This window comes from Bactrocera oleae, chromosome 3 (assembly GCF_042242935.1).
Source record: "Bactrocera oleae isolate idBacOlea1 chromosome 3, idBacOlea1, whole genome shotgun sequence".
Classification (NCBI taxonomy): domain Eukaryota; kingdom Metazoa; phylum Arthropoda; class Insecta; order Diptera; family Tephritidae; genus Bactrocera; species Bactrocera oleae.
This window is the reverse complement of record NC_091537.1, coordinates 63,451,761-63,467,763: the sequence shown is the minus strand read 5'-3', so window position 1 is coordinate 63,467,763 and position 16,003 is coordinate 63,451,761. Positions and strand designations below refer to the sequence as shown.

Here is a 16,003-nt window from a genome sequence, read left to right as displayed (position 1 = left end):
AATAGTATTACATTGGCTTAAGATGCATTCTGCAACACTTTCGACTTTTGTTGGTAATCGAATTTCGGAAATTCAAGATTTAACCAAAGGCGCCCATTGGAGACGTACCAACGCATTGTAACTCGGCGGATGTTGCCTTTAGAGGATGTACTGTAAAGGAACTTGTTAATTCAATACGGTACACCGGACCAAAGTTTCTATACGAAAACTCAGATAAATGGCCAAAGAACAGCTGCGATGATATCGACATGGAAGTTGTCGATAGGGAGAAACGAAAATCAGCATTCAATACAATTGTTAGCGCCAATTACATTTTGGAAATTGTGAATCAGTATAAATTTCGACATGGAGCTAATCTTAATGACTCATTAACACTTTCACCACAAGAGTTACAACACGCCTTTCTTTGCATAATTTGGAATATTCAACACACACATTTAGCTAATAAAATTCATCTTTTACAGAAAGAGCTTACGATAAATGACCCGTTACGTTATTTAAATCCTTTTCTCGAGTATATCGAAGGATTTCAAATACTCAAAGTTGGAGGTCGATTGGAATCAGCAGATATTCCAGAAGAAAGGAAACACCCAATGCTGTTGCCAAACAAATGCGAATTTGTTGGGCATTACGTTCGTCATCTACATCGGAAACACTACCATGCAGGACCAGAGGCACTCGTAGCACTGATAAGACTTCAGATTTGGATAGTCAATGCGCGCGATTTAGCAAGACGTATCGTCAGATCGGGCACACATTGTATACGCTACAAGCCAAAGCTGATGAACCAAGTAATGGGACAGTTACCTGTCGAGCGTTTAACTCCATCTCGTCCTTTTGCGCGGTGCGGTATTGACTTCTGCGGACCAGGTCTACCCTCTGACATTTTTTGCGATAACGCAACAAATTTTGTGGGTGCTTGCAACAAACTAGCTGAATTAAAGTCATTTTTATTTAAAACCGAAAACAAAGATGCAATTGTAAAATATTGTGCTAATGAATTTATAAATTTCAATTTTATTCCTCCAAGAGCACCTCATTTCGGCGGTATTTGGGTGGCAGCAGTCAAATCGGCTAAGGGTCACCTCAACCGCACCATCAAAAATGCAAGACTCACAGCTGAGGAACTAACAACAGTCCTAGGATAGAAGCTGTATTAAATCCTCGTCCAATAACACCAATGTCATCGGATCCAAATGATTATGAAGTATTAACTCCGGGGCACTTTATTATTGGTAGTTCACTTAGGGCACTCCCAGAGCGGAGATTGTCAGCCAACATCAGCAACGTACAACGATGGAATCAGGTCACAAGCATTAAACAGATGTTTTGGAACAGGTGGTCAAATGAATACATAAACGAACTTCAAGTACGATCAAAGTGGTCAACAACAACTCAATGGTTATCATCCATGAAGACAACTTACCACCATAAAAATGGCATATTAGAAGAGTTATAAACTGTATTCCAGGAAAGGACTCTAAAGTGCGTGTGGTGGACGTTCGAACAACGAAGGGAATCATTCGGCGACCAATTCACAAGCTAGCCCTTCTACCTGTTTGAAATGCCTTTCAACGGGGCCGGGATGTTGGGTCACCGATTGAGAACCAATGCATTATACCGTCATATGTTCTATATATTTTTGCTATTTCTTACATACTTACATATTTATTGCTTGCTTGCGCTTGCTTTGTACACTTATTCTACCGCTATGTTTTCGTCCACGCAATTATATGAATATTTGTTTGTGCACATTAGCAGAGAACGTAAATGAATAGAGAAGGAGCAAATGTTAAATGAAAACTTTTTGAGTACTAATTTGTAATTCCACATGAAGGAACATCGAAAAATATAACTTCGAAAAAGAAAAATACACCACACAATATGCGAAATGCTATAAATAGACACAACGAATATTCCTATATGAAAAAACGTTGCGCATACCTATTTAGATTTATGTTTTCAATTTCTATGATATGACAAATTTATAATTATGAAAAGCCTTCTGAATTAAAAATCTGTATTACCGGTAAAAACCCCAGATTTCATAATAAAATAAACATTTAGTAGGCTATTTTTCCAACTTATGTATGTGCGTTATGTGAGCAATTGCTTATTAAACAAAGAATAACAATAAAACGGTGGCTAAGCGGCCACATTTCCACTTTTGTGGTGGCTGAGGTCGTAAGCGGGAAGGGGTTAAGCACAATCCGAATACGAACCTATACGTTCGAATCCTAAAAATCATGAAACTGAAATTTTATTTAATTTTTATTTTATTAATTGGAATCTAAGCATATCATAATTCAATTACTTTAATAGCATATTTAACTTCCTGAGATAATTAAAATATTTCAGGAAAATATGTTCATATGTTTGGGTTTATTGCATATTCCTTTATTTATGCGCATTTACACAAATGTGATAATCACATATGCATTCATGAATACACGTACGCTGATGCTTGCTTCTTCTTGCCCCGCACAAGCAATGACTTTTGTCCACACTTTTTGCTTTTTGCGAGTTGAACGATCGCAGGCAAGGAGGGATTGGGGCGCACTGCCACATAATTATTTCAGATATATTTTTATTAATCGAATTTATTTTAAAAACGATTATAAGTATGAATATATGTGTATTTATATTTTTACGTATATTAATATTATAATTCGAAAATAAGTAATTTATGCATCAGTATTTTTCAATTCAAATTAAGCAGCATATTAATATACTATGAGCCCTCAGTTGAAACGCCTTTGTGTATGGTGGCAAGCCAACGAAATAACGGCGAGTTCGCGCGGACATTGTGTTGTTGAAAAAAACCAAATGACGATTTTGTCGACAAACATACATATATACATATGAGCTCGCATACATATTGACGCCGAATTTTGCGCATCGTGGCGGAGTTGACAAAATTTGTTTCAATCGACAATTTTACGACAATGTCGATCGGCTATGTTGTCTCGTTTGTCCTTTTTGCAGGGCTTTGCTGTTGAAAATTGACTAATGCTCTTTTGAAATATTGTGATTACCGATTGGGCTGCATTTTCATAGCGTCGTATTTAGATAAAATGAGCTAAATCGACAAACTATGAAATAATGATAATAAGTAAACATATAAAAGTACTATATGGACTGTGCTTAGAATATATAGAAGTAGTTAATGATTTCATATGAATGGCAATTTAATATAAATTTTGTAATTTAATGCCATAAATAGTGCATAATATGCAAAAATATAAATATTATTTAAACTCGCTAAGAGGTCATGTTGCTAATTCTCCTTTTTGAAGTGAACATCAGACAAATTCTTCAATTTCTGATTTTTAGCAAATGTTGTGAGGAAGCAGCTTGTGGGCAACATACAAACGCGAGGGGGATGGTAGGATTTTCAGTGATACAAATTGTAAAATTGAAATTTTGCTGATTCTTCAATTTTACTGAAGACATTCAAATTCAATTTCATTCATATCGCGCATTTGCGATAGGAATTCTATATGAAAACCAAATGTGGTTTACCAGGCGCACAGAAAATATAGCGCGGCGCAGAGTTATGAATATCATATACGTTCTCTGACATTAGCTAGTCCCATTTAACATGTACTAAGCTTAATATGTAAGCAGCCTCTTGCAATGCTGCGTTCCCATTTTTTATACTCTCGCAACCTGTTGCTACAGAGTATAATAGTTTTGTTCACCTAACGGTTGTTTGTATCACCTAAAACTAATCGAGTTAGATACAGGGCTATATATATATAAATGATCAGGATGAAGAGACGAGTTGAAATCCGGGTGACTGTCTGTCCGTCCGTCCGTCCGTCCGTGCAAGCTCTAACTTGAGTAAAAATTGAGATATATTTATGAAACTTGGTAGACATGTTTCTTGGTACCGTGAGAAAACGCCATTAATCAAAAACAAATAAATTGCCATAACTAAGCTCCGCAATAAGATACAAAACTGTTATTTGGTACACAGGATCACATTAGGGAGGGGCATCTGCAGTTCAATTTTTAAGTGGGCGTGGTCCCGCCTCTAATAGGTTTAATGTGCATATCTCCTAAACCGCTAATTCTATAATAACAAAATTCACTGGAAGCAAATGTTTTTAGCATTTCTATTGACGGTCTGCAAATGGGTGAAATCGGGGTACAAATCCGCCCACTCCCCATATAACGGTACTGTTAAAAACTACTAAAAGCGCGATAAATCAAGCACTAAACACGCCAGAGTCATAAAATTTTATCTCTGGGATGGTATGAGATGACTTTATAGGAACCGCGTTCAAAATTAGACAGTGGGCGTGGCACCGCCCACTTTTAGGTGAAAACCCATATCTTGAGATCTGCTTAACCGATTTCATTCGGTGCATAACGTTCTTTTCATGTTTCTATGTCATAGTGCGAAAATGGGCGAAATCGGACTACAACCACGCCTGCTTCCCATATAACACCATTTTAAATTCCATCTGATTCTTTCACTTTCCACTATGCAAATCAGGCAACAATGACTGTATCGGGATAAAACTTTTCGTGAATAATGCGATTAAAGTATGCCACCTTGTGGCCAAAAATTGTCTAAATCGAACCAAAACTGTTTAAGCCCCTAAGTACTAAATATGTGGACCCCAGTGCCTATAGTTGACCTTCTACCGAAAATATCAGTCAATCCACAAAGAACTCTCAAACGAGTATACTTTTTGACTTTGCGAGAGTATAAAATGTTCGGTTACATCCGAACTTAGCCCTTCCTTACTTGTTTATATTTCTCTTTTGTTAATAACTACATTATATACGAAGGAGCAATAGAGTAAAGTATGTACTTGGGTTATTCTCTTTTTATGAATTGTTTTTATATAACTTACATACTTATGTATATATGCACTAATAGAAAACGAAATTATGTACTTAGCTGAAATTATGTATTGAACGGTATTGCAATATTGCTTAGAATATTATTTAAGGAGAAGAATTTTGCAAATAAAGTTAGTCTAATAGCTGACCACACATAGCATCATTACTCGGCACTTTGTATTTTATCGCTGTTACAACTTCGCTTAAATATTTCACTTTTTCGATATTTGCGCGGCTACAAAAAAAAAAGCTTTGTAGCCCTACAATGGGCTTAGTATCTTCTGCAAACTGCCGGTTTTGTAACATGGAGCCGGAAACCTCAGAACACCTGCTATTGGACTGCACAGCAGTCTGCAGACGCAGAATTAGGGCGCTGGGATCCATGTTGCCAAACAGGGAGAAATAATAGACTCAAAGCTTAAGTTTAGGGAGCACCTAGAATACACCTCGAGTAAAACAAATAAAAGCCCCAAATGCTTTATCAAGAATAATGACAAATTAGGGCTGTGTGCGTTCCAGCCGGCGAATTTTACTCGCAAAGATAATAAGTTCGGTTGTACTATATACGGCCCCAATATGGATCCAGGCGTGTAACACTAAAGCATATGCCAAACAAATAAACACAGTGCACCGGCTGTCGGCATTAAGAGTAATCAATGCTTTCCGAACGATATGATGCCCATTGACATCCAAGGTGACGAATTCGAGCGAGTATACAAGTTATCAGCTGAAACATCTAAAGAATCCAAGAAATAATAGGGAAATAAAGGCATGATAATGTGGCAGCAATGGTGGCAAACCTCACCCAAAGGACGGTGGACCCACAGACTCATACAAGACATCCGTTCGTGGATAGACAGACGACATGGAGACCTGGATTTCCACCTTACCCAAATATTAAGTGGACATGGGTGCTTTAGAAGCTCCTGTACAGAGTCCCAACTGTCCGAGGTATACAGAGTGCTAAGAAGACTCTGAACATGTATTATTTTACTGTCCTCGCTTTGTAATTATAAGAGAAAAACTAAAAATACACTCGGGGGTAGTTTTACGGTGGAAAATTTGACGACACTCATGTGTCAGTCCACTGAGAACTGGAAAGCTGTCAGCGAAGCGGCAGCCTCAATTATGACAAAACTGAGACATATTGAACAGATTAGGCGTCCGTCAGTCCCTACATAGAGGAGACTTAAATGTCTTATCACTCCCACGAAGTAATACTTAACCAGGTTGTTCCGTGGGAGGGATATGCGATGGGAGTAGGTTAGGTTTAGCGGATTAAAGTTCCGCAATTCGGCTTTTCGATGCTTCCCCCTACTTAAAAAACAAAAACAAAAAGACCAACACAACCACACTATACATCCACACTTCAACCCAAATGAATAAAAAGGATTGGTCAGACCGGAATGTGTCCCTTTTTTCGACACCCGTTCGTAAAGCGAAAACGTAACAGCGCAGTTTGTCCGTGAAGTGTTCCCTCAAGTGAAAACGGAAAATTGTATAACTTCAAACCAGTGAATTTAAAATTAAACTTAATTTAAAACATTGAAGTGAAATTGAATTATACCTCTTAACCGAATTTGGAGAGAATAAAAAATACAAAAATAAAAGCTAAGTGAGTAAACACCGTTTATATCGGTTAATGCGTAAGATATCTTAGTAAAATTAACTGAACGTATAATATTGGATATACTATAGGTTAATGCCGAAAATATGTGAACTTATATTATACTACATATATATAATGATTTTCCTTATTCTAACAAACCTAATGCCGAATGTGTGAGTCAGGGTGTGAGTTACATATTTATTTATAAAATTGCTTGAAAATACATACACGAGTTTGTACGAGTATACCTCAGCAATGTGAAAGGTTAATGCTTTAAGGCCAGACCTTTCTCTGTCCCCAATATACCTTGTATAGTGATTCGCGACTTTCCAACTGACTTTAAACCGTTTAGGTTTGTCAAAATATGTAATATTTTAATAAAATTAAGTAAACAAGTTTTCTTTCAAATTAATTAATGAATTCCCATCCTCTGGTTGACGTTTTCCACATCAACTCAATTCATTTAATGTAGCCTCTTCGGTTGAGTTTACATCACATAGGTATATCTCATTTCAGTTGATTTTAATCTAATTTTAGCTGACACGAAGTAAAATATTGCAATAAAATTAAATGAGTCTATAAATAATAATATAACTTAATAAAATACCAAAATTGATTGAAATTCATTCACGATTTTGTCGAACAATGAATATACCTATAATTCTTTCGCAACATTTTTAAAATAAAGTTTTGCCAACACCTGAAGGTATTTCCCCAGCTTTGATCCTGGCAAGTTGTAAGAGTATAAAATGATTGCTTACACCCGAACTTAGCCCTTCCTTACTTATTTAATATATATATATAAGAGTAAAAGTATTTAAAGAGGAAGGTTTTCTAGTGTTCTATTCAATTTTCCTATTATTTTCAAACGACATTAGACACTAGTGTATAAGGAAACAAAGATAATACGGCGATCAAAACTGTCAAACAGAGCGGAAGGTAAAATAGAAATCAGTATTTCCTATACCAAAATGATAATAACCAAATTTATCGCAATAAGAATTCTCCGGAGACAAAAGTAAATCGCTTTTTTTAATAGCCTCTCTAAAAGAAGTTAGGAAGAGTTAGATCTGGCGATCTGGATGGCTATTCAATTTCATTAGTTTTGTAACATCAGTTATGAAGGTTTGGTAATTGATAGATAAAAATTGATTATTGATATTTAAGTCTCTGATAGTTAATAATACAAAACAATAAAGGAAGGACTAAGTTTGGATGTACAGCTGAACGTTTTAACTTTATAATAAAAAGTGTAACGAAAGAATTCAATATTAATTATTCGACAAAATTTTGAATGAGTTACAATTACATATGATGTGTATTTGATATTTTATTAATTATACTGTAGGTCATATAATATAGTATCTTATTTTCATAAACGAGAAATTTATATTCAAGTCAATCTAACTAACACAAATCTCTATATTCATTAGTCTATAACCGATAACAAAAATTTTTATTAAAAAATTACATAATACTAATTAAAATTTGTATCGCTTAATCAAATAAGATATGTGCTATAGAGATATAAATTCGACCAGAGGTACGAAATTTAACAGATTGGGTGTAAGAGGGAAAAGTAACAGCAGGCGCGGATTATATTAGGGTATGGTGTTTAGAACGATTTCATTCATATTTAGCACTATATCGTACCACATTATGTTTGAGAAAAGATGTTCACTCATATTGACCTAATTAAACTGTTTAAAGTCAACCGGGAGTCCGGTATATGTGGGCTGCCGTAAGCATTATCTAGAATTTATCCATTTTTGGCATCAAGACACAATATTACCCGAAAAACATACGCTCTGAGTTTCAATAAAATTTTATCATAGATTTTTTTTTGGGGAGGTAGAGAAAAATGTTCTGTAGAAAACCGTCGGTCACTCTGGGATCACTTTCGCATTACTTCAGGGTGGCGTTCCATATTTCTCGTCTAAAGACTTATATGTCATTCTCTGCGCCCAGGTCCCGTTTTTTATCCGTAGTACGTTTTCTATGTTATTTTTCACGTTCTTCCAGTTTCCCTCGTTTTGAAGCATGACAGCAGAGAACGTAAATGAATAGAGAAGGAGCAAATGTTAGCAGTACTAAAATGTTAATTACGATGGAGGAACATCGAAAACGCGCAAATTGGAAAATAAAATTTCACCACAACTATCAGGGTACGAAACCAGAGAATGTTGATGAGTAGAGAAGGAGCAAATGTTAAATGAAAACTTTTTGAGTACTAATTTGTAATTCCACAAGAGGGAACATCGAAAAGCATAACTTCGAAAAAGAAAAATACACCACACAATGTGCGAAATGCTATAAATAGACACAACGAATATTCCTATATGAAAAATCGTTGCGCATACCTATTTAGATTTATGTTTTCAATTTCTATGATATGACAAATTTATAATTATGAAAAACCTTTTGAATTAAAAATCTGTATTACCGGTAAAAACCCCAGAATTCATAATAAAATAAACAATTAATAAGTTAGTTTTCTAACTTATGTATGTGCGTTGCGTAAGCAATATACTTATTAAGCAAATAATAATAATAAAACGGTGGCTAAGCGGCCACGTTTCCACTTTTGTGGTGGCTTAGGTCGTAAGCGCGAAGGAGTTAAGCTCATTCCGAATACGAGCATATACGTTCGAATCGTAAAATACATAAAATTAAAATTGTATTTAATTTTTTTATTTTATTAATTGGAATCTAAGCATATCATAATTCAATTACTTTAATAGCATATTTTACTTCCTGATATAATTAAAATATATCAGGAGAATATGTTCATATGTTTGGGTTTATTGCATATTCCTTTATTTATGCGTATTTACACAAATGTGATAATCACACATACATTCATGAGTACACGTACGCTGATGCTTGCTTCTTCTTGCCCCGCACAAGCAATGACTTTTGTCCACACTTTTTGCTTTTTGCGAGTTGAACGATCGCAGGCAAGGAGGGATTGGGGCGCACTGCCACATAATTATTTCAGATATATATTTTATTTATCGAATTTAGTTTAAAAACGATTATAGGTATGAATATATGTGTATTTATATATATATATATAATATATATTATATTACGAAAATAATTCATAAATGCATCAGTATTTTTCAATACAAAATAAGCAACATAATAATATACTAAGAGTCTTCAGTTAGAACGCCTCTGTGTATAGTGGCAAGCCAACGAAATAACGGCGAGTTCGCGCAGACATTGTGTTGTTGAAAGTAACCAAATGACGATTTTGTCGACAAACATACATATATACATATGAGCTCGCATACATATTGACGCCGAATTTTGCGCATCGTGGCGGAGTTGACAAAATTTGTTTCAATCAACAATTTTACGACAATGTCGATCGGCTATGTTGTCTCGTTTGTCCTTTTTGCAGGGCTTTGCTGTTGAAAATTGACTTATGCTCTTTTGAAATATTGCGATTACCGATTGGGCTGCATTTTCATAGCGTCGTATTTGGATAAAATGGGCTAAATCGACAAACTATGAAATAATGATAATAAGTAAACATATAAAAGTACTATATGGACTGTGCTTAGAATATATAGAAGTAGTTAATGATTTCATATGAATGGCAATTTAATATAAATTTTGTAATTTAATGCCATAAATAGTGCATAATATGCAAAACTATAAATATTATTTAAACTCGCTAAGAGGTCATGTTGCCAATTCTCCTTTTTGAAGTGAACATCAGACAAATTCTTCAATTTCTGATTTTTAGCAAATGTTGTGTGGAAGCAGCTTGTTGACATACAAATGCGAGGGGGATGGTAGGATTTTCAGTGGTGGCTGTCAAATTGTAAAATTGAATTTTTCTCGTTTTACTGAAACCATTCATATTCATTCATTCATTCATTAATTTTATAAACTTAATTTCGCATATGCGTAGGAATTCTATATGAAAACCAAATGTGGTTTACCAGGCGCACAGAAAAAATAGCGCGGCGCAGAGTTATGAACGAACGCACTTTGCTTTGAAGCAGACGCACGTTCCATATGAATGAATTTGTTGTCGTTGTAATATGAAATACTTAGAAAATAAGCCGCGAGTTCGCTTGAATATTATTGGTCCATGATGGTGCGTCTACGTTTTTTTGTCACTTGCGCGAATGTTTGATTTTTTGCGAAAGACATATTGAGGGACATACATATGTACATATGTGTACATATATGCAAATATATTTGGACATGCGAATGAAGGAAGGCAATTTCAAGATATATATATGGACATATGAACATTTGAAGCAAGTAAACAATAATAGCTGTTTGAGTTCACAGATTAGACTTAAGAGCTTGAATATCGTTTGTGGTGCTGCTTGTATAGCACACTTCTTTATGGCAATGTAAAATATTTTGCCTAAGTTCATATCCTATCACATATTTTTATATACTTTTTTTTTATTTTTATAACTCTTTTTTATTAAATGATATTTTAGTTCTATTTTCATATTATTTCCCTCATTACTTATATTTTCTTTTCATAAGTCAATTATTTTCCTTTTTATTATTTTAAGTTTTGTTTATGCGCATATCAAAGAACATCTGTGCATATGTATGTGTATACATTTTGCTTATAGAGTGGTGTAGTTCGTTTCGTACCCTGATAGTTGTGGTGAAATTTTATTTTCCAATTTGCGCGTTTTCGATGTTCCTTCTTAGCAATTAACATTTTAGTACTGCTAACATTTGCTCCTTCTCTATTCATTTACGTTCTCTGACGAAACGAACTACATCACTCTATAAGCAAAATGTATATACATACATATGCACAGATGTTCTTTGATATGCGCATAAACAAAACTTAAAATAATAAAAAGGAAAATAATTGACTTATGAAGAGAAAATATAAGTAATGAGGGAAATAATATGAAAATAGAACTAAAATATCATTTAATAAAAAAGAGTTATAAACATAAAAAAAGAGTATATAAAAATATGTGATAGGATATGAACTTAGGCAAAATATTTTACATTGCCATAAAGAAGTGTGCTATACAAGCAGCACCACAAACGATATTCAAGCTCTTAAGTCTAATCTGTGAACTCAAACAGCTATTATTGTTTACTTGCTTCAAATGTTCATATGTCCATATATATATCTTGAAATTGCCTTCCTTCATTCGCATGTCCAAATATATTTGCATATATGAACACATATGTACATATGTATGTCCCTCAATATGTCTTTCCCAAAAAATCAAACACTCGCGCAAGTGACAAAAAAAACGTAGACGCACCATCATCGACCAATAATATTCAAGCGAACTCGCGGCTTATTTTCTAAGTATTTCATATTACAACGACAACAAATTCATTCATATGGAACGTGCGCTGCTTCAAAGCAAAGTGCGTTCGTTCATAACTCTGCGCCGCGCTATTTTTTCTGTGCGCCTGGTAAACCACATTTGGTTTTCATATAAAATTCCTACCGCAAATGCGCGAAAATAAAAATGAATGAAATTGAATTTGAATGTCTTCAGTAAAATTGAAGAATCAGCAAAATTTCAATTTTACAATTTGTATCACTGAAAATCCTACCATCCCCCTCGCATTTGTATGTTGCCCACAAGCTGCTTCCTTACAACATTTGCTAAAAATCAGAAATTGAAGAATTTGTCTGATGTTCACTTCAGAAAGGAGAATTGGCAACATGACCTATTCGAGTTTAAATAATATTTATATTTTTTCATATTATGCACTATTTATGGCATTAAATTACAAAATTTATATTAAATTGACATTCATATGAAATCATTAACTACTTCTATATATTCTAAGCGCAGTCCATATAGTACTTTTATATGTTTACTTATTATCATTGTTTCATAGTTTTTCGATTTAGCCCATTTTATCTAAATACGACGCTATGAAAATGCAGCCCAATTGGTAATCGCAATATTTCAAAATAGCATAAGTCAACTTTCAATAGCAAACCACTGCAAAAAGGACAAACGAGACAACATAGCCGATCGACATTGTCGATTGAAACAAATTTTGTCAACTCCGCGACGATGCGCAAAATTTGGCGTCAATATGTATGCGAGCTCGTTTGTATGTATGCATATAAATATGTATGTTTGTCGGCAAAGTCGTCATTTGGTTTTTTTCAACAACACAATGTCCGCGCGAACTCGCCGTTATTTCGTTGGCTTGCCACCATGCACATAGGCGTGTCAAGTGAGGGCTCATAATATATTGATATGTTGCTTAATTTGTATTGAAAAATACTGATGCATTTATGAATTATTTTCGTAATATAATATATATATATATATACCAATAAATTCATACCTATAATCGTTTTCAAACTGAATTCGATAAATAAAATATATATCTGAAATAATTATGTGGCGGTGCGCCCCAATCCCTCCTTGCCTGCGATTGTTCAACTCGCAAAAAGCAAAAAGCGTAGACAAAAGTCATTGCTTGTGCGGGGCAAGAAGAAGCAAGCATCAGCGTACGTGTATTTAAGAATGTATGTGTGATTATCACATTTGTGTAAATACGCATAATAAGGAAATATTCAATAAACCTAAACATATGAACATATTATATTTTCCTGATATATTTTAATTATCTCAGGAAGTAAAATATGCTATTAAAGAAATTGAATTATGATATGCTTAGACTCCAATTAATAAAATAAAAAAATTAAATAAAATTCGTTTTAGGATTCGAACGTATAGGCTCGTATTCGGAATGTGCTTAACCCCTTCCCGCTTACGACCTAAGCCACCACAAAGTGGAAATGTGGCCGCTTAGCCACCGTTTTATTATTATCATTTGTTTAATAAGTATATTGCTTACGCAACGCACATACATAAGTTAGAAAACTAGCTTATTAAATGTTTATTTTATTATGAATTCTGGGGTTTTTACCGGTAATACAGATTTTTAATTCAAAAGGTTTTTCATAATTATAAATTTGTCATATCATAGAAATTGAAAACATAAATCTAAATAGGTATGCGCAACGATTTTTCATGTAGGAATATTCGTTGTGTCTATTTATAGCATTTCGCATATTGTGTGGTGTATTTTTCTTTTTCGAAGTTATACTTTTCGATGTTCCCTCTTGTGGAATTACAAATTAGTACTCAAAAAGTTTTCATTTAACATTTGCTCCTTCTCTACTCATCAACATTCTCTGATGACAGTTATGATGTTGCCCGCGTTCAAGGAGCCGACCAAAGGGTGGAGCCTATTTCGTTGTTGCCAACGTATGCATTTAAAAAATGTGTGCTTAGCGACATCCTCTATGTTGTTGTTTCATTATTGTATTCTATATGCAAGACGGCTCTTCGACTTATATTAGATATATGGGGGCTGGTGGAAGATTTTACCCATTTTTGATACTTTGTTATCAGGAAAAGATTGCAAATCTTGACTTTCATTAATATGTTTCAAGGAGTAACCGATATTTTCGAGATAAGGTCAGCCATAAGCACTGATGTCCAATTATTCGGTATCAGCTGGCTTTAAAATTTTTGGTCCGCTTTCGACTATATTGAGATGTGAGTAGGCATATCCTGAAGACACTATTTGTGCAAAGTTTTGTTCCGAAATCTTGGTTGGTTTTTGATTTATGTATTATGTATGTCCTGTGTTATGTGTTGTATGTACATACATATGTATTTATATACTGTAAAGTAGATGGAATTTGTAATTGTCAACATCTGTTTCGGTGTTACAAACAACCGCTAGGTGAACAAATCTAGGATATTATACTCTTTTACGGCATGTTTCGAGATGTGTACATACATCTGTATTCATGTATATAGATATATTTATACTCGGATAAAATCATATAATGCATAATTATGAAATACTAATGCAGTTTCGTCGAAATTAGAAATAAAAACTGAGATTATTGCTTCGAGAATTCTTAGAAAGTTTAAATACATTATATGGAAGTGCAAATCCAAGAAATGCCAAGTAGCGATAAGTTTCAAATAGTATAAAGGAAACTAATACCTAAATATGTACTACTTGTTTGGCCTATCTACACACATACTATGTATATAAATATACTACCCACTCGAAAATTGTAGCTTCAACAAATAAGGAAGGGCTAAGTTCGGGTGTAACCGAACATTTTATACTCTCGTAATTAACAAAGATCAAAGAACATGCTGTCATAACAAAAATATTCTCCCTGAATTTCCATACTAGACCTCAAAGATTGACCAATTTTTTTTTGGTAAGAAATAAGCCAAATGCATTGGGGTCTCGGTCCTTGAAAAGTTATAGTCCGATTTCTACAATATTTGGTCAAAAGTTGAGATACCTTGAGGCAACTATTTGTGCAAAGTTTTAATCTGATAATTTCATTGATGTTTGATTTGTATAAATTTTGTCTACCGCGATCCCTTGTACCTTGTATACAGTTTTGTATCTTAATTGAATGCTTTGTTATGACAATTTTTATGTTTACGTTTAATGAGGTTTTGTGGGCGTGGCATATGAATTATAAATATTGGTATGTATTTATTATTCTGAAATTTCAAAAAAAAAAATAAAGTCGAATAAGCTTTTGCAGATTTTGATAATTTAGTATAACAGTCATTCAAATACTTCTTTATTACGTTTAGTTACGGTCACTTTTAACAAGATTTTTTATAATCTTTGATGTTATGTTATTGTTGTAATTTTCATTTTAAATATAGGTATTTTCACATTTCCAATCAAATATCAATATACACTAGAAATAATTGAAGAAAACAGAGACCGTAATCATTTATTTTAAAAATTACGTAATAATGATTACATATTGAGTTTTTTGATTTTCTTCAGCAATAATTATTAGTTTTGATTAATAACACAAACTTTCATAAGAAACCTCTGATCTAAACATGAGTTATATTTTGAACAAACAAAAAATAATGATTATACTCATTTTTTTTTTGAATAAAAAAATTATTATTTATGATTTATTATGAAATTTAACAATCATCACTGAAATGATGAGATCGTCAACAAGGATTAATGTGACATTATCTGTTTTTTTGTATGTCGATTGTAATTAATTGATTTTTTCATTTAAAAATCGCAACAATACTCATTATTTACGGTCCCTAGAAAAAAACATTATTTAATAAACGTATGCCGACTGGGGTATATACACATACAAATACACATGTATAAATATAGATATGTAAACTCACATATTATATTGTCTTTCACATACCGATGTCTGTGAACGCCTGCTGTTTGTTATAGGTCAAATACATACAAATTGGTGATAAGGCATTGATGGCTGTGAGAGCTCAGAGCTTAATGGTTCTACAATTCACAAGTCTTACCTCCAGAAACTGCACCGTAAGTAATAAAATTTAAAGCAAATGGAACTGCGATATTCCTTAAGGAGTTCATTTTCTTAACAACCTAATATTTAGTACATATGCGTATGTAGGTATATGGCTTTCTTTTGAAAGGAACATATAAATATTGAGTGCACTGTATTTCAAAACCGACGTCTATCAGCGGCATGTAATTTTAAACTGATTG

The 16,003-nt window shown here is 33.7% G+C and overlaps 1 protein-coding gene across 2 annotated transcripts in view; it reads right to left on the bottom strand.

Moving 5' to 3' along the window:
• The window catches only part of LOC106622554 (serine protease easter), a 51,450-nt gene extending 35,447 nt beyond the window's left edge, over nucleotides 1-16,003 (bottom strand). For both annotated transcript variants that reach the window (XM_036373953.2, XM_014241771.3), the window contains exon 1: nucleotides 15,799-16,003. In XM_036373953.2, coding sequence (XP_036229846.1) covers nucleotides 15,799-15,868 — 70 coding nt within the window. In that variant the 5' untranslated portion in view covers nucleotides 15,869-16,003. The remainder of the gene's footprint in view (nucleotides 1-15,798) is intronic.